At 42.1% G+C, this 16,461-nt stretch overlaps 1 protein-coding gene across 2 annotated transcripts; it reads left to right on the top strand.

Annotated features, from left to right (window-relative positions):
• The first annotated feature begins 193 nt into the window (after window positions 1-193).
• On the top strand, window positions 194-16,361 carry LOC106588329 (CREB-regulated transcription coactivator 2). Of its 2 annotated transcripts, none has more exons than XM_014177202.3 (14): window positions 194-472; window positions 4,365-4,466; window positions 6,129-6,242; window positions 11,087-11,148; window positions 11,235-11,303; window positions 11,386-11,489; window positions 11,652-11,725; window positions 11,883-11,932; window positions 12,037-12,248; window positions 12,346-12,797; window positions 12,911-13,881; window positions 14,768-14,854; window positions 14,982-15,138; window positions 15,591-16,361. In XM_014177202.3, the coding sequence occupies exons 1-11, from the start codon at window positions 299-301 to the stop codon at window positions 13,625-13,627; spliced, it is 2,130 nt and encodes a 709-aa protein (XP_014032677.3). In that variant the 5' UTR covers window positions 194-298; the 3' UTR covers window positions 13,628-13,881; window positions 14,768-14,854; window positions 14,982-15,138; window positions 15,591-16,361. The 2 variants fall into 2 exon arrangements, with proteins under 2 accessions (XP_014032677.3, XP_014032678.3); XM_014177203.3 differs by having other exon boundaries at window positions 195-472; window positions 11,667-11,725.
• The last annotated feature ends 100 nt before the right edge of the window (window positions 16,362-16,461 follow it).

Raw genomic sequence — 16,461 nt, forward strand, 5'->3', positions numbered from 1 at the left:
ACAAGTAATAAACAATTACACAATAAACAATGTAATTACAACGTCGTCACAATGTAATGGGACTCAACACTTAAAACCACATATCCCATATCCACAAAGTTGTTTTTGTCTGTGATGAAAAAACTAAGCATGGGTCTTGTAGTTTAATTTTGTGGTTTACACGCCTCCCGCTTCTATTAAAGAACAACATATCCCACAAAGCGTTTCGAAATGACGTGCATAAAGTCGTCCGTCTCGGCTTGCAACTTGTTCTCTAGGGGCTTGTGTCCAGTTAATTGTACACTAATTGTGATCCATTATGTTTATGGCAGGTACAGGCAACGGGGGCTGCGGGGTAGGCCAGGGGCCAGGCTCTAGTTCTGGGTCCTGCAATCCGCGAAAGTTTAGCGAGAAGATAGCACTCCTCACCCAGCGGCAAGCTGAGGACACCGCAGCCTTTCAGGAGGTTATGATGGACATCACTTCCACCAGGGTGAGTCAAGAGGACAGGCCTACGCGCTTCGTGTTGATAAAACTAGAGTAACCACAAAGCTGTCAAAAACAAATCAAACGTCAGTGATGTTGACCACCAGACAGTCAGAGGACTTTGTTTTCACTTTTCAGAGGCGCAATAAATTCCAGGCCATATCAAGCAGCGCGCTCAATTTTGCAATATAGAGACTATGACCGCAAATAGGCTATACCCTGGTTGACAAATCTCAGTTTAGTCCAAGGTGTCGATATAATGTAGCTTCAAAACACTCTAACTGTAATCTTTAAACATAATATATGCTTTATATATACTTATACCACATTTATTGCATGCTTATAACACCTGTTGATTTGTCATACAGCTGCATGGAGTGCAGGCTGCCCACAACCTCCAAGGCTAGAATTACAATTTGCACTCTTGGGATAGCCTGCATAGTAGATTTGAACAATGTAAATATGTTAAGATTTATGGGCTATGTCCTCACGTTGCTATTCATGGGGGTGTCTATTAGGCTAGGAGTGTGCTGATTTGTTATTGTGTTAATATTAAATATAATTACTATTCTATTTCTATGGGAGTGTCATTGTCCCAGTACACAGTTGGAGTGCTACAACCTCACAGTTCAGTGAGTGTATTAAGTAGTGGATAATATGATACTTTATGTTATCGTTTTGGAATCTAATTGCCTTCTGTGCATTTGACTCCAGCATTTTGCCGGGGGTGTAATAAATATATGTTTGAAACATGGTAGATGTATGTGTAAAGTGCGCAAGTTTGCGTTTCCCTATTCTGCGTTATAGAGCGCACTGTCCATGTTATAGCTGGGCTACATTGCACATGAATCTTCAATGTTGTGAACACAATACAGAATCCTATTGAATAAGTCTCTGGTGTTGCAACCTGGTCTCAGAGCTTTTTGTATTATTCTGTATGTAAATCCGGGACACTCCATTTAGTATGATATGTTACGTTTCGTACGAGAATGTATTAATTTGTGGATGTCCATCACCTATTTCGTATGATATGATACAATTTACAATTCGTATTATATGTTACGAATTTGCAAAACGTACAATATGTTATGAATTTGCAAAACCTACAATATGTTACGAATTTGGAAAACGCATGATATGTTATGAATTCAGGCTAGGTGGCTAACGTTAGCTAGCTGGCTAACATTAGCTAGGCTAGGGGTTAAGGTTAGTGTTAGCTAAAAGGGTTAAGGTTAGCGTCAGGGGAAGGGTTAGCTAACATGCTAAGTAGTTGCAAAGTAGCTAAAAAGAACAATGGTAAAAAGGTATACACAAACGTGCTTCAGCACAGCTTAAACGAAAAAGGGGGGGGGGGGGATCAGGTGCTTGACTGAAGGCCTTGAAAATGCAAAAAACATTCCTTACCCTAGGAGAGAATAAAGAAAAAGAGCACTCTGTTGCTGCATAAACCTGATCGATTTATTGACGGGACAAACAAACAATAGGCCTATGTTTCGGCATGAATTGCCTTCATCAGAGTGGCCGATGAAGGCGATTCATGCCAAAACGTAAGCCTATTGTTTGTTTGTCCCGTCCAAAAAATTATCAGATTTACACAGCAACTGAATGCTCCTTTTTCTTTATTCTTTTGGATAGTCACCAGTTGAAGTATCCTGGGATAAGGAAAGTTTTTGGATAAAAATAAGTAAGTAGCTGAAAAGTTGCTAATTAGCTCAAATGCTGAAGTTTTCCGTGATGAGATTAAAACACATAAGCTTTGGGTTGCTAGATATTCAGGTTCCACCCTACTTTGTTTTTTTTCCTTAACCTCTCTAGGCTAGGCGGGACGAATTCGTCCCACCTACGTAACAGCCACGGCTATCCTGTGGCGCGATTTTCAAAACCTTAAAAATCCTATTACTTCAATTTCTCAAACATATGACTATTTTACAGCCATTTAAAGATAAGACTCTCGTTAATCTAACCACACTGTCCGATTTCAAAAAGGCTTTACAACGAATGCAAAACATTAGATTATGTCAGCAGAGTACCAAGCCAGAAATAATCAGACACCCATTTTTCAAGCCAGCATATAATGTCACCAAAACCCAGAAGACAGCTAAATGCAGCACTCACCTTTGATGATCTTCATCAGATGACAACCCTAGGACATTATGTTATACAATACATGCATGTTTTGTTCAATCAAGTTCATATTTATATCAAAAACCAGCTTTTTACATTAGCATGTGACGTTCAGAACTAGCATACCCCCCGCAAACTTCCGGGGAATTCGCTAACATTTTACTAAATTACTCACGATAAACGTTCACAAAAAGCATAACAATTATTTTAAGAATTATAGATACAGACCTCCTCTATGCACTCGATATGTCCGATTTTAAAATAGCTTTTTGGTGAAAGCACATTTTGCAATATTCTAAGTACATAGCCCAGGCATCACGGGCTCGCTATTTAGACACCCGGCAAGTTTAGCACTCACCATAATCATATTTACTATTATAAAAATGTCATTACCTTTTGTTGTCTTCGTCAGAATACACACCCAGGACAGCTACTTCAATAACAAATGTTGGTTTGGTCCAAAATAATCCATCGTTATATCCGAATAGCGGCGTTTTGTTTGTGCGTTCCAGACACTATCCGAAATAGTAAAGAAGTGTCACGCGCTTGGCGCAATTCGTGACAATAAAATTCTAAGTATTCCATTACCGTACGTCGAAGCATGTCAACCGCTGTTTAAAATAAATTTTTACGACATTTTTCTCGTAGAAAAGCGATAATATTCCGACAGGGAATCTCCTTTTCGGCAAACAGAGGAAAAAATCCCAAAGGCGGGGGCGGTCGGGGTCACGCGCATAAGCTAGTGTCTCTTGATGGGCCACTTGAGAAAGGCGATAATGTGTTTCAGCCTGGGGCTGGAATGACGACATTCTGTTTTTTCCCGGGCTCTGAGAGCCTATGGAAGACGTGGGAAGTGTCACGTTAGAGCAGAGATCCTTAGTAAATGATAGAGATGGAAAAGAAGTTCAACAAATGGTCAGACAGGCCACTTCCTGTAAAGGAATCTCTCAGGTTTTGACCTGCCATTTGAGTTCTGTTATACTCACAGACACCATTCAAACAGTTTTAGAAAATTTAGGGTGTTTTCTATCCATATGTAATAAGTATATGCATATTCTAGTTACTGAGTAGGAGTGGTAACCAGATTAAATCGGGTATGTTTTTTATCCAGCCGTGTCAATGCTGCCCCCTAGCCCTAACAGGTTAAGTAACCATCTGTCTTATGTAACCATACCAAACGTAACATATCATACAAATTTGAGTGTCCTGGATTTACATTTACTATGTTACGTTTAGTCAATGAGACCAGGCTGGGTGTCAGGGGAAATGAGGTGCAGCCCCCTGCTCTGGCTTGAAAGGGAGGAGCCTAGACTTCATGGCACTTGTTTTAAGGTAGCTCTTTGACCTCTTGCATAGCCTACACTTTACATATCATTAATACCCGAATTCGTCATGTTACATAACCACCATGCAACACTATCCTTAAAGTAGCAATAGGAGATGGTAGTCAGCTATACTTGTGGTTTATTACACATTGGCTTTTGAAGTATGCCAGGGTATTTCTCCTGCAGTATCTGATTTCCATGTTCATGCCAAGGGTTGGCAGTCAGGGGGTATTCTTTCCAAGATTGAGCCAACAGTAACCTTGACTCACTCTTATAGTGTCACTATATACGGAATATACTTTGTCTCAGTTTTACAATTACCAGTAATTCCATTATACAAGTGAGACTGTTATAACAATGACTGTAAATGCCATTAGCTTTTTCTGGTAATTAACCAAATGAAACTAGTTGTTGTCTTTACCCCCCCCCCCCACTCTTTCCGGGTCTCAGATTCAGGTCCAGAGAGCGCGGCAGGCCAGAAGCCTTGGCACTTATTACGGAGGCTCCCTTCCCAATGTCAACCAGATTGGGAGAAGCACTTCAGATGTACAGGTGAGAGTCATTACTAACATCTGACTTTTAACTTCATGACTTACTAATTATAACAATTTGTCTATTTATTAGCCTATTTACATACATGTAGGCTATAGCAATGGTTATATGATGTACAGTTGATGTCAGGAAGTTTACATACACCTTAGCCAAATACATTTAAACTCAGTTTCACAATTCCTGACAGTTAATCCTAGTAAAAATTCCCTGTCTTAGGTCAGTTAGGATCACCACTTTATTTTAAGAATGTGAAATGTCAGAATAATAGTAGAGAGAATTATTTATTTCAGCTTTTATTTCTTTCATCACATTCCCAGTGGGTCAGAAGTTTACATACACTCAATTAGTATTTGGCAGCCTTTAAATTGTTTAACTTGGGTCAAACGTTTCGGGTAGCCTTCCACAACCTTCCCACAATAAGTTGGGTGAATTTTGTCCCATTCCTCCTGACAGAGCTGGTGTAACTGAGTCAGGTTTGTAGGCCTCCTTGCTCACTCACGCTTTTGCAGTTCTGCCCACACATTTTCTATAGGATTGAGGTCAGGGCTTTGTGATGGCCACTCCATTACCTTGACTTTGTTGTCCTTAAGCCATTTTGCCACAACTTTGGAAGTATGCTTGGGGTCATTGTCCATTTGGAAGACCCATTTGCGACCAAGCTTTAACTTCCTGACTGATGTCTTGAGATGTTGCTTCAATATATCCACATAATTTTCCTCCCTCATGATGCCATCTATTTTGTGAAGTGCACCAGCCCCTCCTGCAGTAAAGCATCCCCACAACATGATGCTGCCACCCCCGTGCTTCACAGTTGGGATGGTGTTCTTCTGCTTGCAAGCCTCCCCCTTTTTCCTCCAAACATAATGATGTTCATTATGGCCAAACACTTCTATTTTTGTTTCATCAGACCATAGGACATTTCTCCAAAAAGTACAATCTTTGTCCCCATGTGCAGTTGCAAACCGTAGTCTGTCTTTTTTATGGTGGTTTTGGAACAGTGGCTTCTTCCTTGCTGAGCGACCTTTCAGGTTGTGTCGATATAGGACTCGTTTTACTGTGGATATAGATAGATACTTTTGTACCTGTTTCCACCAGCATCTTCACAGGGTCCTTTGCTGTTGTTCTGGGATTGATTTTCACTTTTCCCACAAAAGTATATTCATCTCTAGGAGACAGAACGCGTCTCCTTCCTGAGTGGTATGACGGCTGGTCCTGTGGTGTTTATACTTGTCAAGCAAAGAGGCACTGAGTTTGAAGGTAGGCCTTGAAATACATCCACAGGTACACCTCCAATTGACTCAAATGATGTCAATTAGCCTATCAGAAGCTTCTAAAGCCATGACATCATTTTCTGGAATTTTCCAAGCTGTTTAAAGGCACAGTCAACTTAGTGTATGTAAACTTCTGACCCACTGGAATTGTGATACAGTGAATTATAAGTGAAATAATCTGTCTGTAAACAATTGTTGGACAAATTACTTGTGTCATGCACAAAGTAGATGTCCTAACTGACTTGCCAAAACTATAGTTTCATAACAAGATATTTGTGGAGTGGTTAAAAAACAAGTTTTAATGACTCCAACCTAAGTGTATGTAAACTTCCGACTTCAACTGTAGGCTACTGAAAGTCAAATGAACCCTTGATCTGTCTGACTCTGTTAGGGTCAGCTCTCCTGTGGTCCAGACAATGGCTACCCCATAAGACTTCACCCAATGGCAGAGCGGGCACAAGGAGAGGGGCGGCTCAGTTTCCCAGTCAGGCCAAACAGGAAACATGTATCCTTTATGTTCAGTCAAAGGGCAGGCAGTGACGGGTCACTTAAAGTGACAAAGTGAAGTGAGGCCACTGCTAGTGTAACAATGTCTGTATTGCTTAGTTGATCCCATAGGACAGTGGTCACCAACGGTCAAGCCAGTCCTAGTCAATCACCAAACATTTCATTAAAAAAAACAACGATAAAGCCTTACGTTTCTATTTTTGTATTTGTTTCGTGCTGTTGACGGTAGGTGCACTTCATTCAGCAGCCCTAGCGCCGGGAAGGCAAAGTGTTCCCATTTTGAACCATTTCATATCTATGAAGGTAGAACTCCGCCTACCCGGCAGGCCCAGCCTGCATAGTAGATAGCAAATCAAGTGCACCTATAGGCCAATCAGATAGCTCAGATCACTGTGTCCCAACAGTTTCCTCGCGCCATAGACTGTAAAAAGAAGCCTCAAACGCACAGCAAAGTTGATAATGTGAAATTTCAAAACCCTGACTAGAGAGAGACTCAATGAATATAGCAAAGAACTGCTGTTTTTATGAGTAAGTTTATGTTTAAGTTGTTATTCAGCACTGTAAACACTGCTCAAAAGTTTAATAACCCATAAAATGCGCGTTTCGATAAACTTGCGTTATTATTTGCAGCTTGTGTCTTTTTTAATATCGAGGAATATTTCACTTTCTCTGGTCATAGGACTAACAACATGAATTGGTTCACGAGGCAGAAGTAATGCAGTTCGACTTAAGTTTCGCCATCAGCTGGAGGACTGTGTCCCTTTTCTCAGTGGAGGGAGAGAGAAGGGACGGTGAGTCCCCTATTTGACCTAGATCATTTGTATGTGTTCATTGATATGTAGGCTACGTGTGCCTTTTAAAAAATGTATGTAGCTGCTGCTTTTGCAACAGCTAATGGGGGTCCTATTAAAAGACCAAATACTAATACCTCCCCTCAGACTGACCATCAGATGCAAGCCATCAGTCCAGTAAAAAGTAATACAATAAGTGATATATTACCAGTGTGATCATATACCTTATATACCATTTAAAAAATATATATATAACTTCAAAATGGTCTGAGAAGAACAACCTTGGCAGGGCAATTCAAGCGTCACCAATATGCAGTGATAAGGTATTGGGCCTATAGCCTACTGCACAAACCTCATTGCTACATAACTGTTTTCAATGGGTTAATGTTGTATAGGCTTATGTTTTTTAAGTCATGTGGTCATGTGACCACTAACATAGGACTAGCTGCGATTCAAAGTTTGCTAAAGCACAAACAAGCTTTTAGGGCAAGGTTTTCTAATGGTCAATGCTAACGTTAGCCATTTGCTACTCTAGTAAAGTAAGCACACAGAAATGATGGTCGTGCTCCATGCACTCCAGATATCTGTCACGTCCTGACCCTTGTAAGAGGTCATTTTCCATAGTAGAGTGGTCAGGGCGTGACAGGGGGGGTGTTTTGAGTGTGTTTTTGGGTTTCTGTTTCATTGTGAGGTTTGTAGATTTCTATTTCTGTTTTCCTTTTCTATGCGTTGGCCAGGTATGGTTTCCAATCAGAGGCAGCTGTCTATCGTTGTCTCTGATTGGAAGCCATACTTAGGTAGCCTGTTTTCCATGTGTGGGTTGTTCATTTTTGAGTAGTGTTTGTTGCCTGCTCTGCATTACGGTTGTTGTTTTGTTATTTCTAGTGTTTAGTGTATAGCATTCAGTTTCAGGGTAAATAAAGATGTGGAACTACGAACACGCTGCGTTTTGGTCCAATCCTTCAGAGAGCCGTGACAATATCTGAAGTGCATGGAGGACGACAGTGCTTGACTTGGACTAAAATAGGTGCCTGTACTCATTTTGGGTGCCAGCACTGTTTACATACTGTTAACCATGAGATTCTCATCACAAAATCAAGTTCAATTTTTCCCCTGATGCTTTGAGATGGATGAAATCATACCTTGAAGGCAGAACTCAGTGTGTCAGAGTGAGCAATGAGCTGTTGCCCACTCTTAGCTATGATGTGGACGTGTCCCAAGGGTCAATACTGGGGCCCCTCCTGTTCAGCCTGTACATTAATGATCTGCCTTCTGTCTGTACTGGGACTGAAGTTCAAATGTATGCAGATGATACAGTGATATATGTGCATGCAAAGAGCAAACAACAAGCTGCACAAGAACTCACTACTGTAGTGGTCCAGGTAACAAAGTGGCTCAGTGACTCGTGTTTGCATCTCAATGTGAAAAAAACTGTCTGCATGTTCTTCACAAAGAGGGCAACTGATGCTACTGAGCCAGATGTCTGTGTCAGGGGAGAAGCTCAAGGTGGTATCCAATTTTAAATACCTTGGCATCATACTTGATTCCAACCTCTCTTTTAAAAAGCAGGTGAAAAAGGTCATTAAAATAACCAAATTCAACCAAGCTAATTTCAGATTCATTTTACATTTAAGTCATTTAGCAGACGCTCTTATCCAGAGCAACTTACAAATTGGTGGATTCACCTTATGATATCCAGTGGAACAACCACTTTACAATAGTGCATCTACATTTTTTAAGGGGGGGGTTAGAAGGATTACTTTATCCTATCCTAGGTATTCCTTAAAGAGGTGGGGTTTCAGGTGTCTCCGGAAGGTGGTGATTGACTCCGCTGTCCTGGCGTCGTGAGGGAGCTTGTTCCACCATTGGGGTGCCAGAGCAGCGAACAGTTTTGACTGGGCTGAGCGGGAACTGTGCTTCCTCAGAGGTAGGGAGGCGAGCAGGCCAGAGGTGGATGAACACAGTGCCCTTGTTTGGGTGTAGGGCCTGATCAGAGCCTGAAGGTACGGAGGTGCCGTTCCCCTCACAGCTCCGTAGGCAAGCACCATGGTCATACGAAATTGTTTGACTACAGAGGTAGCAAAACTGTACTTCAAACCTGTGATACTCCCCCACTTAACATACTGCTTGACTAGTTGGGCCCAAGCTTGCTGTACAACATTAAAACCCATTCAGTCTGTCTACAAACAGGCTCTCAAAGTGCTTGATAGGAAGCCCAATAGCCACCATCACTGTTACATCCTCAGAAAGCATGAGCTCCTGAGTTGGGAAAATCTTGTGCAATACACCGACGCATGTCTTGTATTCAAGATCCTAAATGGCCTGGCTCCCCCTCCACTCAGTATTTTTGTTAAACAGAAAACCCAAAGATATGGCAGCAGATCCACAAGGTCTGCCATGAGAGGTGACTGTATAGTTCCCTTAAGAAAAAGCACCTTTAGTAAATCTGCTTTCTCTGTGAGAGCTTCCCATGTCTGGAATACACTGCCATCAGACACACATAACTGCACCATATATCACACTTTCACAAAAAACATGAAGACATGGCTAAAGGCCAATCAGATTTGTGAACATAATCCCTAGCTGTGTATTTGTAACGGTTGTCGTCAGGAATGGAGGACCAAAACGCAGCAGGAATGTGGATGCTCATCTTGTATTTATTTTAAATCAAGAAAACACCAAAATAACAAACAAAGAAAGAAAGAAAGAAAGAACACACGAACAACAAAACAGTCTTGTCAGGCTCACACATGCAAAACAAGAAACAAACAATCTCCCACAAACACTAAACCAAACACATACCCGTATATAGGACTCCCAATCAGAGGCAATGAGAAAACACCTGCCTCCAATTGAGAGTCCAACCCCAATAAACCAGACATAGAAATACAAAAGACCAGAGACCACATAGAAATACAAACATAGAACATTACCCAAAAACCCGGAAATAATAAATCAAACGCCCTACTAAATAAACCACCACCCCGAACCACATAAAACAAATACCCTCTGCCACGTCCTGACCAAACTACAATAACAGATAACCCTAATGCTGGTCAGGACGTGACAGTATTGCCGCTTTCCATGTTGTCTGTTGTCTGTAGCTTGTGAGGTGTGGAAACACTGTTGCTTTTATGGATTTTGTCTTGTTGCGTTTTGTTCTATGTTGCTCTGTCTGTATGCTACATCTTGCTTGTCCTATGTTGCTCTGTCTGTATGCTACATCTTGCTTGTCCTATGTTGCTCTGCGTGTGCTCACTGCTCAATGATTGTCTGTATTGTAATTGTTTTTAATAACCTGCCCAGGGACTGCGGTTGAAAATTAGCCGGCTGGCTAAAACCGGCACTTTTACTGAAACGTTGATTAATGTGCACTGTCCCTGTAAAAATAAAATAAACTCAAATAAATAAACTCAAACATTTAGGTGCAGGAGCTCCACAATACTTTTGAGCTAATATTCTAGAAGAGGAACAGGAGCTCAAACAGTAGGAAATTGCTGGTGCCAGTACTCAGCTCTGCTGAGCTCCTGCCCAAGTCAAGCACTGGAGGACGACCATAAAAGTGGATGTAAAGCAATAGTTATATATTTCAATAAATATATTGCAATAAAGGGGTGAACTATTGCCTTAAACCCACAGTAGCCTACTTCCTGCCTATTGCAAGATGACCAAACATCTATTGTGTGTAAAAGTGGGCTGGGGTCAAATGCCACACTACTGTTCTTCAGCTGTCCCCTTTTTGGTCCATGTAGAACTCTCTGTGAAAATGGTTCCACCTGGAACCAAAAGGGTTCTAGCTAGAACCAAAAAGGGTTATTCAAAGGGTTCTCCTATGGGGACAGCCGAAGAACCCTTTTAGGTTCTAGATAGCACCTTTTTGTCTAAGAGGTTAAATGTTGATCCACTTAAGAAACAGATAAGGGGATTAATCATGTACACCGCACAGTGCAGGCAATGCCCTGTCAACGTTTCGTACCGTTGTTTGCCAACAGTAGGTCTATGCCTAGGTTTTTCTAAGGGCACTGTGTGTAGCCTTAACACTCCGCCACAGACTGACAACTCTCCCTACCGCTCAGTTCATCTGTCTCCACCACCCGAACCCAGCTGGAGAAGGTAATGGATCCAAACTGATATGTTTAGTTCACTTTGTAATAAATATCTTAATACATATTTTGACTCTGATTCTGTCACACGAAAAGGAACTGGTCTAGCAGCTCTCCAGTGGACAAAAGCCACCAGATGCACCATCCCATCACAGCACTTAATAGGTGAGCAATGTATCCATGGTGTTTCTCTGCTGTTCTTCTAAACTCTTGCTTTCCCCTCTAAGATGTGTGCTCTCCTCCCCAGAACTAACTCGGACTCGGCCCTGCACACCAGTGTGAGGAACACCCACACAGGGGACCATTTGAGCCCAAACCAGCAGGCTGTAACCTCACAGAACAGACATGGTGGTAAGTCCACAATGCCTCCAGTTGTATTGAAATAGTCATAGTATTGTGTTCGGTGTTCCTGCGTTAGTCCTTAGTTAATTATGGCGAATGCCTCTTGAAAGGGAGTTTTATTTTCTATGCCATGCGTTAATCCATTTGATGGTTTCCTCTTTGTCAACTAAGTTTTTCCATATCCAGTGCCTCCGATTGAGGAGAATGTCCTAGAAGAGGGAAAACCATTAAGAAATACCAAGAAGGTATTATTCTCTTATTTCCTGCCAATGTAACCATCCACAATGCTTCATATTTCCTATGTGAATAGGTGCAAAATTGCTCTATTGAGTCTAGCAGATGCATGACTATTTTTCTCATTGATGTAGCTGATGTATCCTTGCTAATTGTTTGTCATCCTAGTGTCCTGCACTTCCCACTGGAATCAAATCACGTAAATTCCCTGGTATAAAGTAAGTTCTGCTTTTCCAAATGAATGTTGTCAAAAAGAAAGTCAACCCCTGGGCCCTAACTGAACCTCCCTTTCTCCTACCTTTCCCTCTTGTGGTTTCTCCAGCATCCTGTCCTCTCCAGATCAGCAGTTCAGTGCTCTCAACGTCCCTTCCGCTCTCAATGTGAGTGGCTCCTTGCCCGACCTCTCCAGCCTGCACCTTCCCTCCCCACAGCCAGTAGGTGTGGACCCAGACAAACCCACTGCCTGCAGCACTGGCCACCTACCTGGAACTCCCTCTCACCTTGGTGCGAGGGACGATGAATTTCCTTTGCCAGGTGTGTTTGTCTGTGTGCTAAGTTCTTACTGTATGTCGGTGCCAGTTTAGGTATGTTCATATTGTGATGATGGTGTCCATTTATTCTGTATTCTCAGGTTTGTCGTTGTCTCTCCAAGGCTCATACAGTAATCCATTGCTCCAGTCCTCCAACAGCATCCCCAATATCCAATCCTCTCTCAGCAGCCACTCCCTTTCCAGCTCTCTAAGCTCCACCTCCTTGAACTTCTCACTCAGCAACACTTCCCTGCAGTCATCCCCTAGCAACCAATCCCTCCAGTCCTTCCTCAGCAGCTCTTCCCTAAGTGGCTTATCCCTGCAATCCACAACTAGCCACTGTAGCTACAGCAGTGGGATTGGTGGATCTCGCTCTTGCTCCTCCTCTTCGCTATCCTGCTCCCCACGTCCAACTAGCCAGACGCAGGTGCCTCCGTCAAGGAGACGGACTCCCCTCAGCCCACTGGTCGTTCCCACTGGTGGAGAGTCTCGCTGGCTCCAATCTAAACAGTTTTCACCGGTTGGGTCTCCAAAGTTATCTTCTATAACTCAGGTATCTCAAGCAAACTAGAATTTAAGTGACATCATTGTTTTTCATTAATACGATTATTTCATATAATTCCATATTAAGACAGTTTGATGTATTGCTCTTATTTACATTCCAAGGGAGTTCTCCTGAACACCAACCAATTACCACAGGAGTCAAGGCCACCAGGATATCGTCACTGCCAACCTCAACACGAGGGTGCTCCAGCAGCTCAGCAGCCCATGCATAGAGGTCTGCCACAGCGACAGCATTCTCTGACAGAGGGGCAGCAGCAACCCAGGCAGGAACCGCAGAAAACGCCGCCACACCACGAGAAATCCAGGGATCTACAACAACAAGGTGTACATCGCAGCAGCAGCAACAACATCAGCAACAGCTCCCACAGACACACAATCTCCGACGAGTGGAATATCACCATCAACAACAGTACCAACACCCAAATCAACTATATCAATGCCAGACCCAGCATGTCCAGACAGAAGGTCAGGACCTGGACACAAAACAGCAACGTCAAAGTGGGTCAAACCAGTGTGAGAACTTACAGCAACAACACTTACATCAATTACAAAAGGAACAGCATCAACGACAACAAGAGCACCAGCAACAACAGAAACAAGTGTACCAAAACCTCCCACAGCAACAGCAAGAGAAGCAAAGGCAACAATACCAGCTGCACCAGCAACACCCACACCAGCAGAACCCACATCAGCAACAGTATCAACAACAAGTGTACCAAAGACAACCTCAGCAACACCGAGCACTTCGACAAGATGAGGTGCTCCAGCAGCAACAGCAGCTCCAGCAGTTTCAACCATACCAACAGCAGCAGCGGCTAAATGGCAACCAGCAGCAACATCAGTGGCATCTCCAATGTGCATACCCGCCATCTCAGAGCCTCAACTTGAACGGGCAGAACATGTCAAACCCACAAAAAGTATCAACAATGCAGATGACTCGTAAGCATCAGACCCAAGCCCAGGGAAGGAGCTGGGCACATCAAAAGGTGCAAGGTCAGAAGGACCAGATTCAGTCGACCAAAATCTCCTCACAGATGAACTCCTTCATGGACAACAGTCCGGACCTCTACAATGTGAGAATAACCCCATCTGTTTTCACTAGCTTTGTGTCAGTGTACATTTTGCACTTTTATCAGCCTCTTTGTTTTGTCTGTGATGTAGGCTGTTTAGGATCAGTAAGAGGCCATTTGAGGTCTATCAGTAAGGTATGGTAATGTAGGGCTGCACAATATGGGCAAAAAATCTAATTGCGAATTTTATTTTGATTAAAAAAAATCTAAAATTGGATCAGATTTTGCAGTTTGATGTGCAATATAGATCAAAAAACTTTGGTGAACTGTTGGAATAGAATGTAGAAGCAAAATGGAAAGCAGCATCATTCTTCTTTGGAACAGTTGACTGCATTTGACCTAACAGAACCGCAGGCAAACTTACAGATGTAGGATCTTAATTTGATAACCCTGTTGCAGGAGAACGTACCTGTAGAACTTGTATTGTATTTGAGATTTAAAAAGGCATTTGAAATTTGTGATTTCCACTTTGAAATTTCAGACTTGATTTTCCCTTACCATAAATGTATCAACCCCTACAAACATGTCCATTAATTATAATCCACATAATAATTCAAATGTCCTGTTGCTGCAGGATTATTTTCCTACTGTAGCAAACTGGCTTAAATTAAGATGCTACATCTGTATAGGGAATCCTGTGTAGTGAATCTAACTGGGGAACTGTGCTGCTAGAGTGACAGGGGACGGGCTTGTTGTGTGTGTGGGAAGCAGCCGCAAGATAGAAAAAACTAGTGAACTACCAAAATAGATGTTACACACGGCTGAGATGCGTTTTAAAATATTGCATGCGATATGGATCTTTTGCGATATGGGTATTGCACATGTCGATATTAAAATGTCAATGTGCAGCCCTATTAATGGTTCACTCACCCCCTTTCTGCTTTCTTAGGACTCTTCCATACTGGATCATTTCCAGAATGAGTCCTACATGGGCCTACACCTCACACCCAGCCAGACTCAGGCGCTCTCCCAGCAGGTAACCTAAGACCTAAAACTGTAAATAATCGAACAGTATTGAAAGGACAACTCTATTTTACCTGTTGATTCATTCAGTGTCCATAGTTTTAATCTAACGGTCTGTAATCTTTGTTGGTTGTCCACAGCTGGGACAACTCAGTAAGGAGCCTCTCTGGGGAGATTCTGGGCCTCAATCTGTGGTTGGGAAAGATGGAGGGGTTTACTGTGGGAACCAGGTACCGCAGATGTCCGTCCACTGCCAGAACCAAAGCAGTGTGGACTGTCATAACATCCTTATGACAGGTAGGACCCACTCCTTCCCCCCTCTTGTACTTTTTAATTGCTTGCTGCAGTTAGTTAACTTTTGGGGGAACTGTTACCTTATTTTCAATTTACACAGTGTGTTGTTTCATCCAGAAGGTTACAAGTCCATTTCCTGAAAGGTTGGATCTGGCAATTGAATCATAAACATGGTTAAAAAAAAGAATTGGCACCGTGATTTTAACCTTTATAGAGCTTATCTTGTCTATTTTAAAACTTTGGCCGGGATTCAATCCGAATGCGGGTTATAGGCATTGCGGCTTTTAAAGCCAATTTCTGATTGAGCCGACATATGCAGCGTTTACTGTGAATTGGAACTCCGCGTACGGGAGCATTACCTTTAAAAGCCACAATGCCTATAACCCGCATTCGGATTGAATCCCGGTCATAATCTTTCTCTCTTATCCGCTTTATCTTTGTTTCTCACTTAATAGACAAAACAGCTTTTGAGGATTTCTCTGGAGTACTGCCCATGCTGGGATTTGATGCAGACACCTTTGCCCTGGATAACCCCCTTCAGATTGATCCTCTAGACCTGGAGGAGCTTAACAAGCTGGCAGATGGCGACATGGTCGAGGACTCTGTGAAAGGTCACTGCTCTAACCTACTTAGGTGACCTGGGGAATTGGATGCATCCAGGAACACTATTTTCAACTAAGATTGCTGTCTTGTTATCCTCTAATGGCAGCAATGATAAACTACAGCCAACTATGCGTTTCAGGTTCTCTCACTGCTGGACATAATTTGATTGGACATGGTATTTCTTACAGCATCCTCATGTGATTGGACAGGTCCATGTCATGGGATTTGAAAAGCACGTGACTGGACATTGACTGCCTCACATGACTGGTTAGCTGACTGCACTTTTTCTTAGTTGTAATTTAATGCTTGCCTGCAATGGAAAAATACAGCCAAGAGCTGGCATCCTAGTGTTAATGTAGTTGAATAATGAGAACAGATGTGTAGTTTGTGTAAAGAAAATATATATTTTTGTAATACAATTATTTACATTCTAACAGCCTGCCTTTTCCCATCTCTTGTAGAGATGGAAAAAAATATATATTAATCTAAAACGATATTGTGTATATAAAATGTGGCCAAGAAACCAGTTATATTTAGAGGTCCTTGTTGCTTTTTTAAACATCTGTAATGACATTGTGTACCAGACATTGTTTTACAAAGAAAATAAAATGAGCAGTAAATAACTTGCCTGCCCATTTCTTCTTCCAAAAAATACAATTGTATGAATTGAGACAATACATTACCAATCAGTTAAAGGGAAAGTTTCCTCAAAATAAAAATTAA

This window comes from Salmo salar, chromosome 27 (genome assembly GCF_965601325.2).
Source record: "Salmo salar chromosome 27, fSalSal1, whole genome shotgun sequence".
NCBI lineage: Eukaryota > Metazoa > Chordata > Actinopteri > Salmoniformes > Salmonidae > Salmo > Salmo salar.

Bases quoted from the DNA above. Each gene is read 5' to 3' on its own strand.
- LOC106588329 (XM_014177202.3), top strand. From the start codon at position 299: ATGTTTATGGCAGGTACAGGCAACGGGGGCTGCGGGGTAGGCCAGGGG. The intron at 11,304-11,385 runs GTGAGCAATGTA...TCTCCTCCCCAG, and splicing joins CCCATCACAGCACTTAATAG to AACTAACTCGGACTCGGCCC. The intron at 11,490-11,651 runs GTAAGTCCACAA...TTGTCAACTAAG, and splicing joins CTCACAGAACAGACATGGTG to TTTTTCCATATCCAGTGCCT.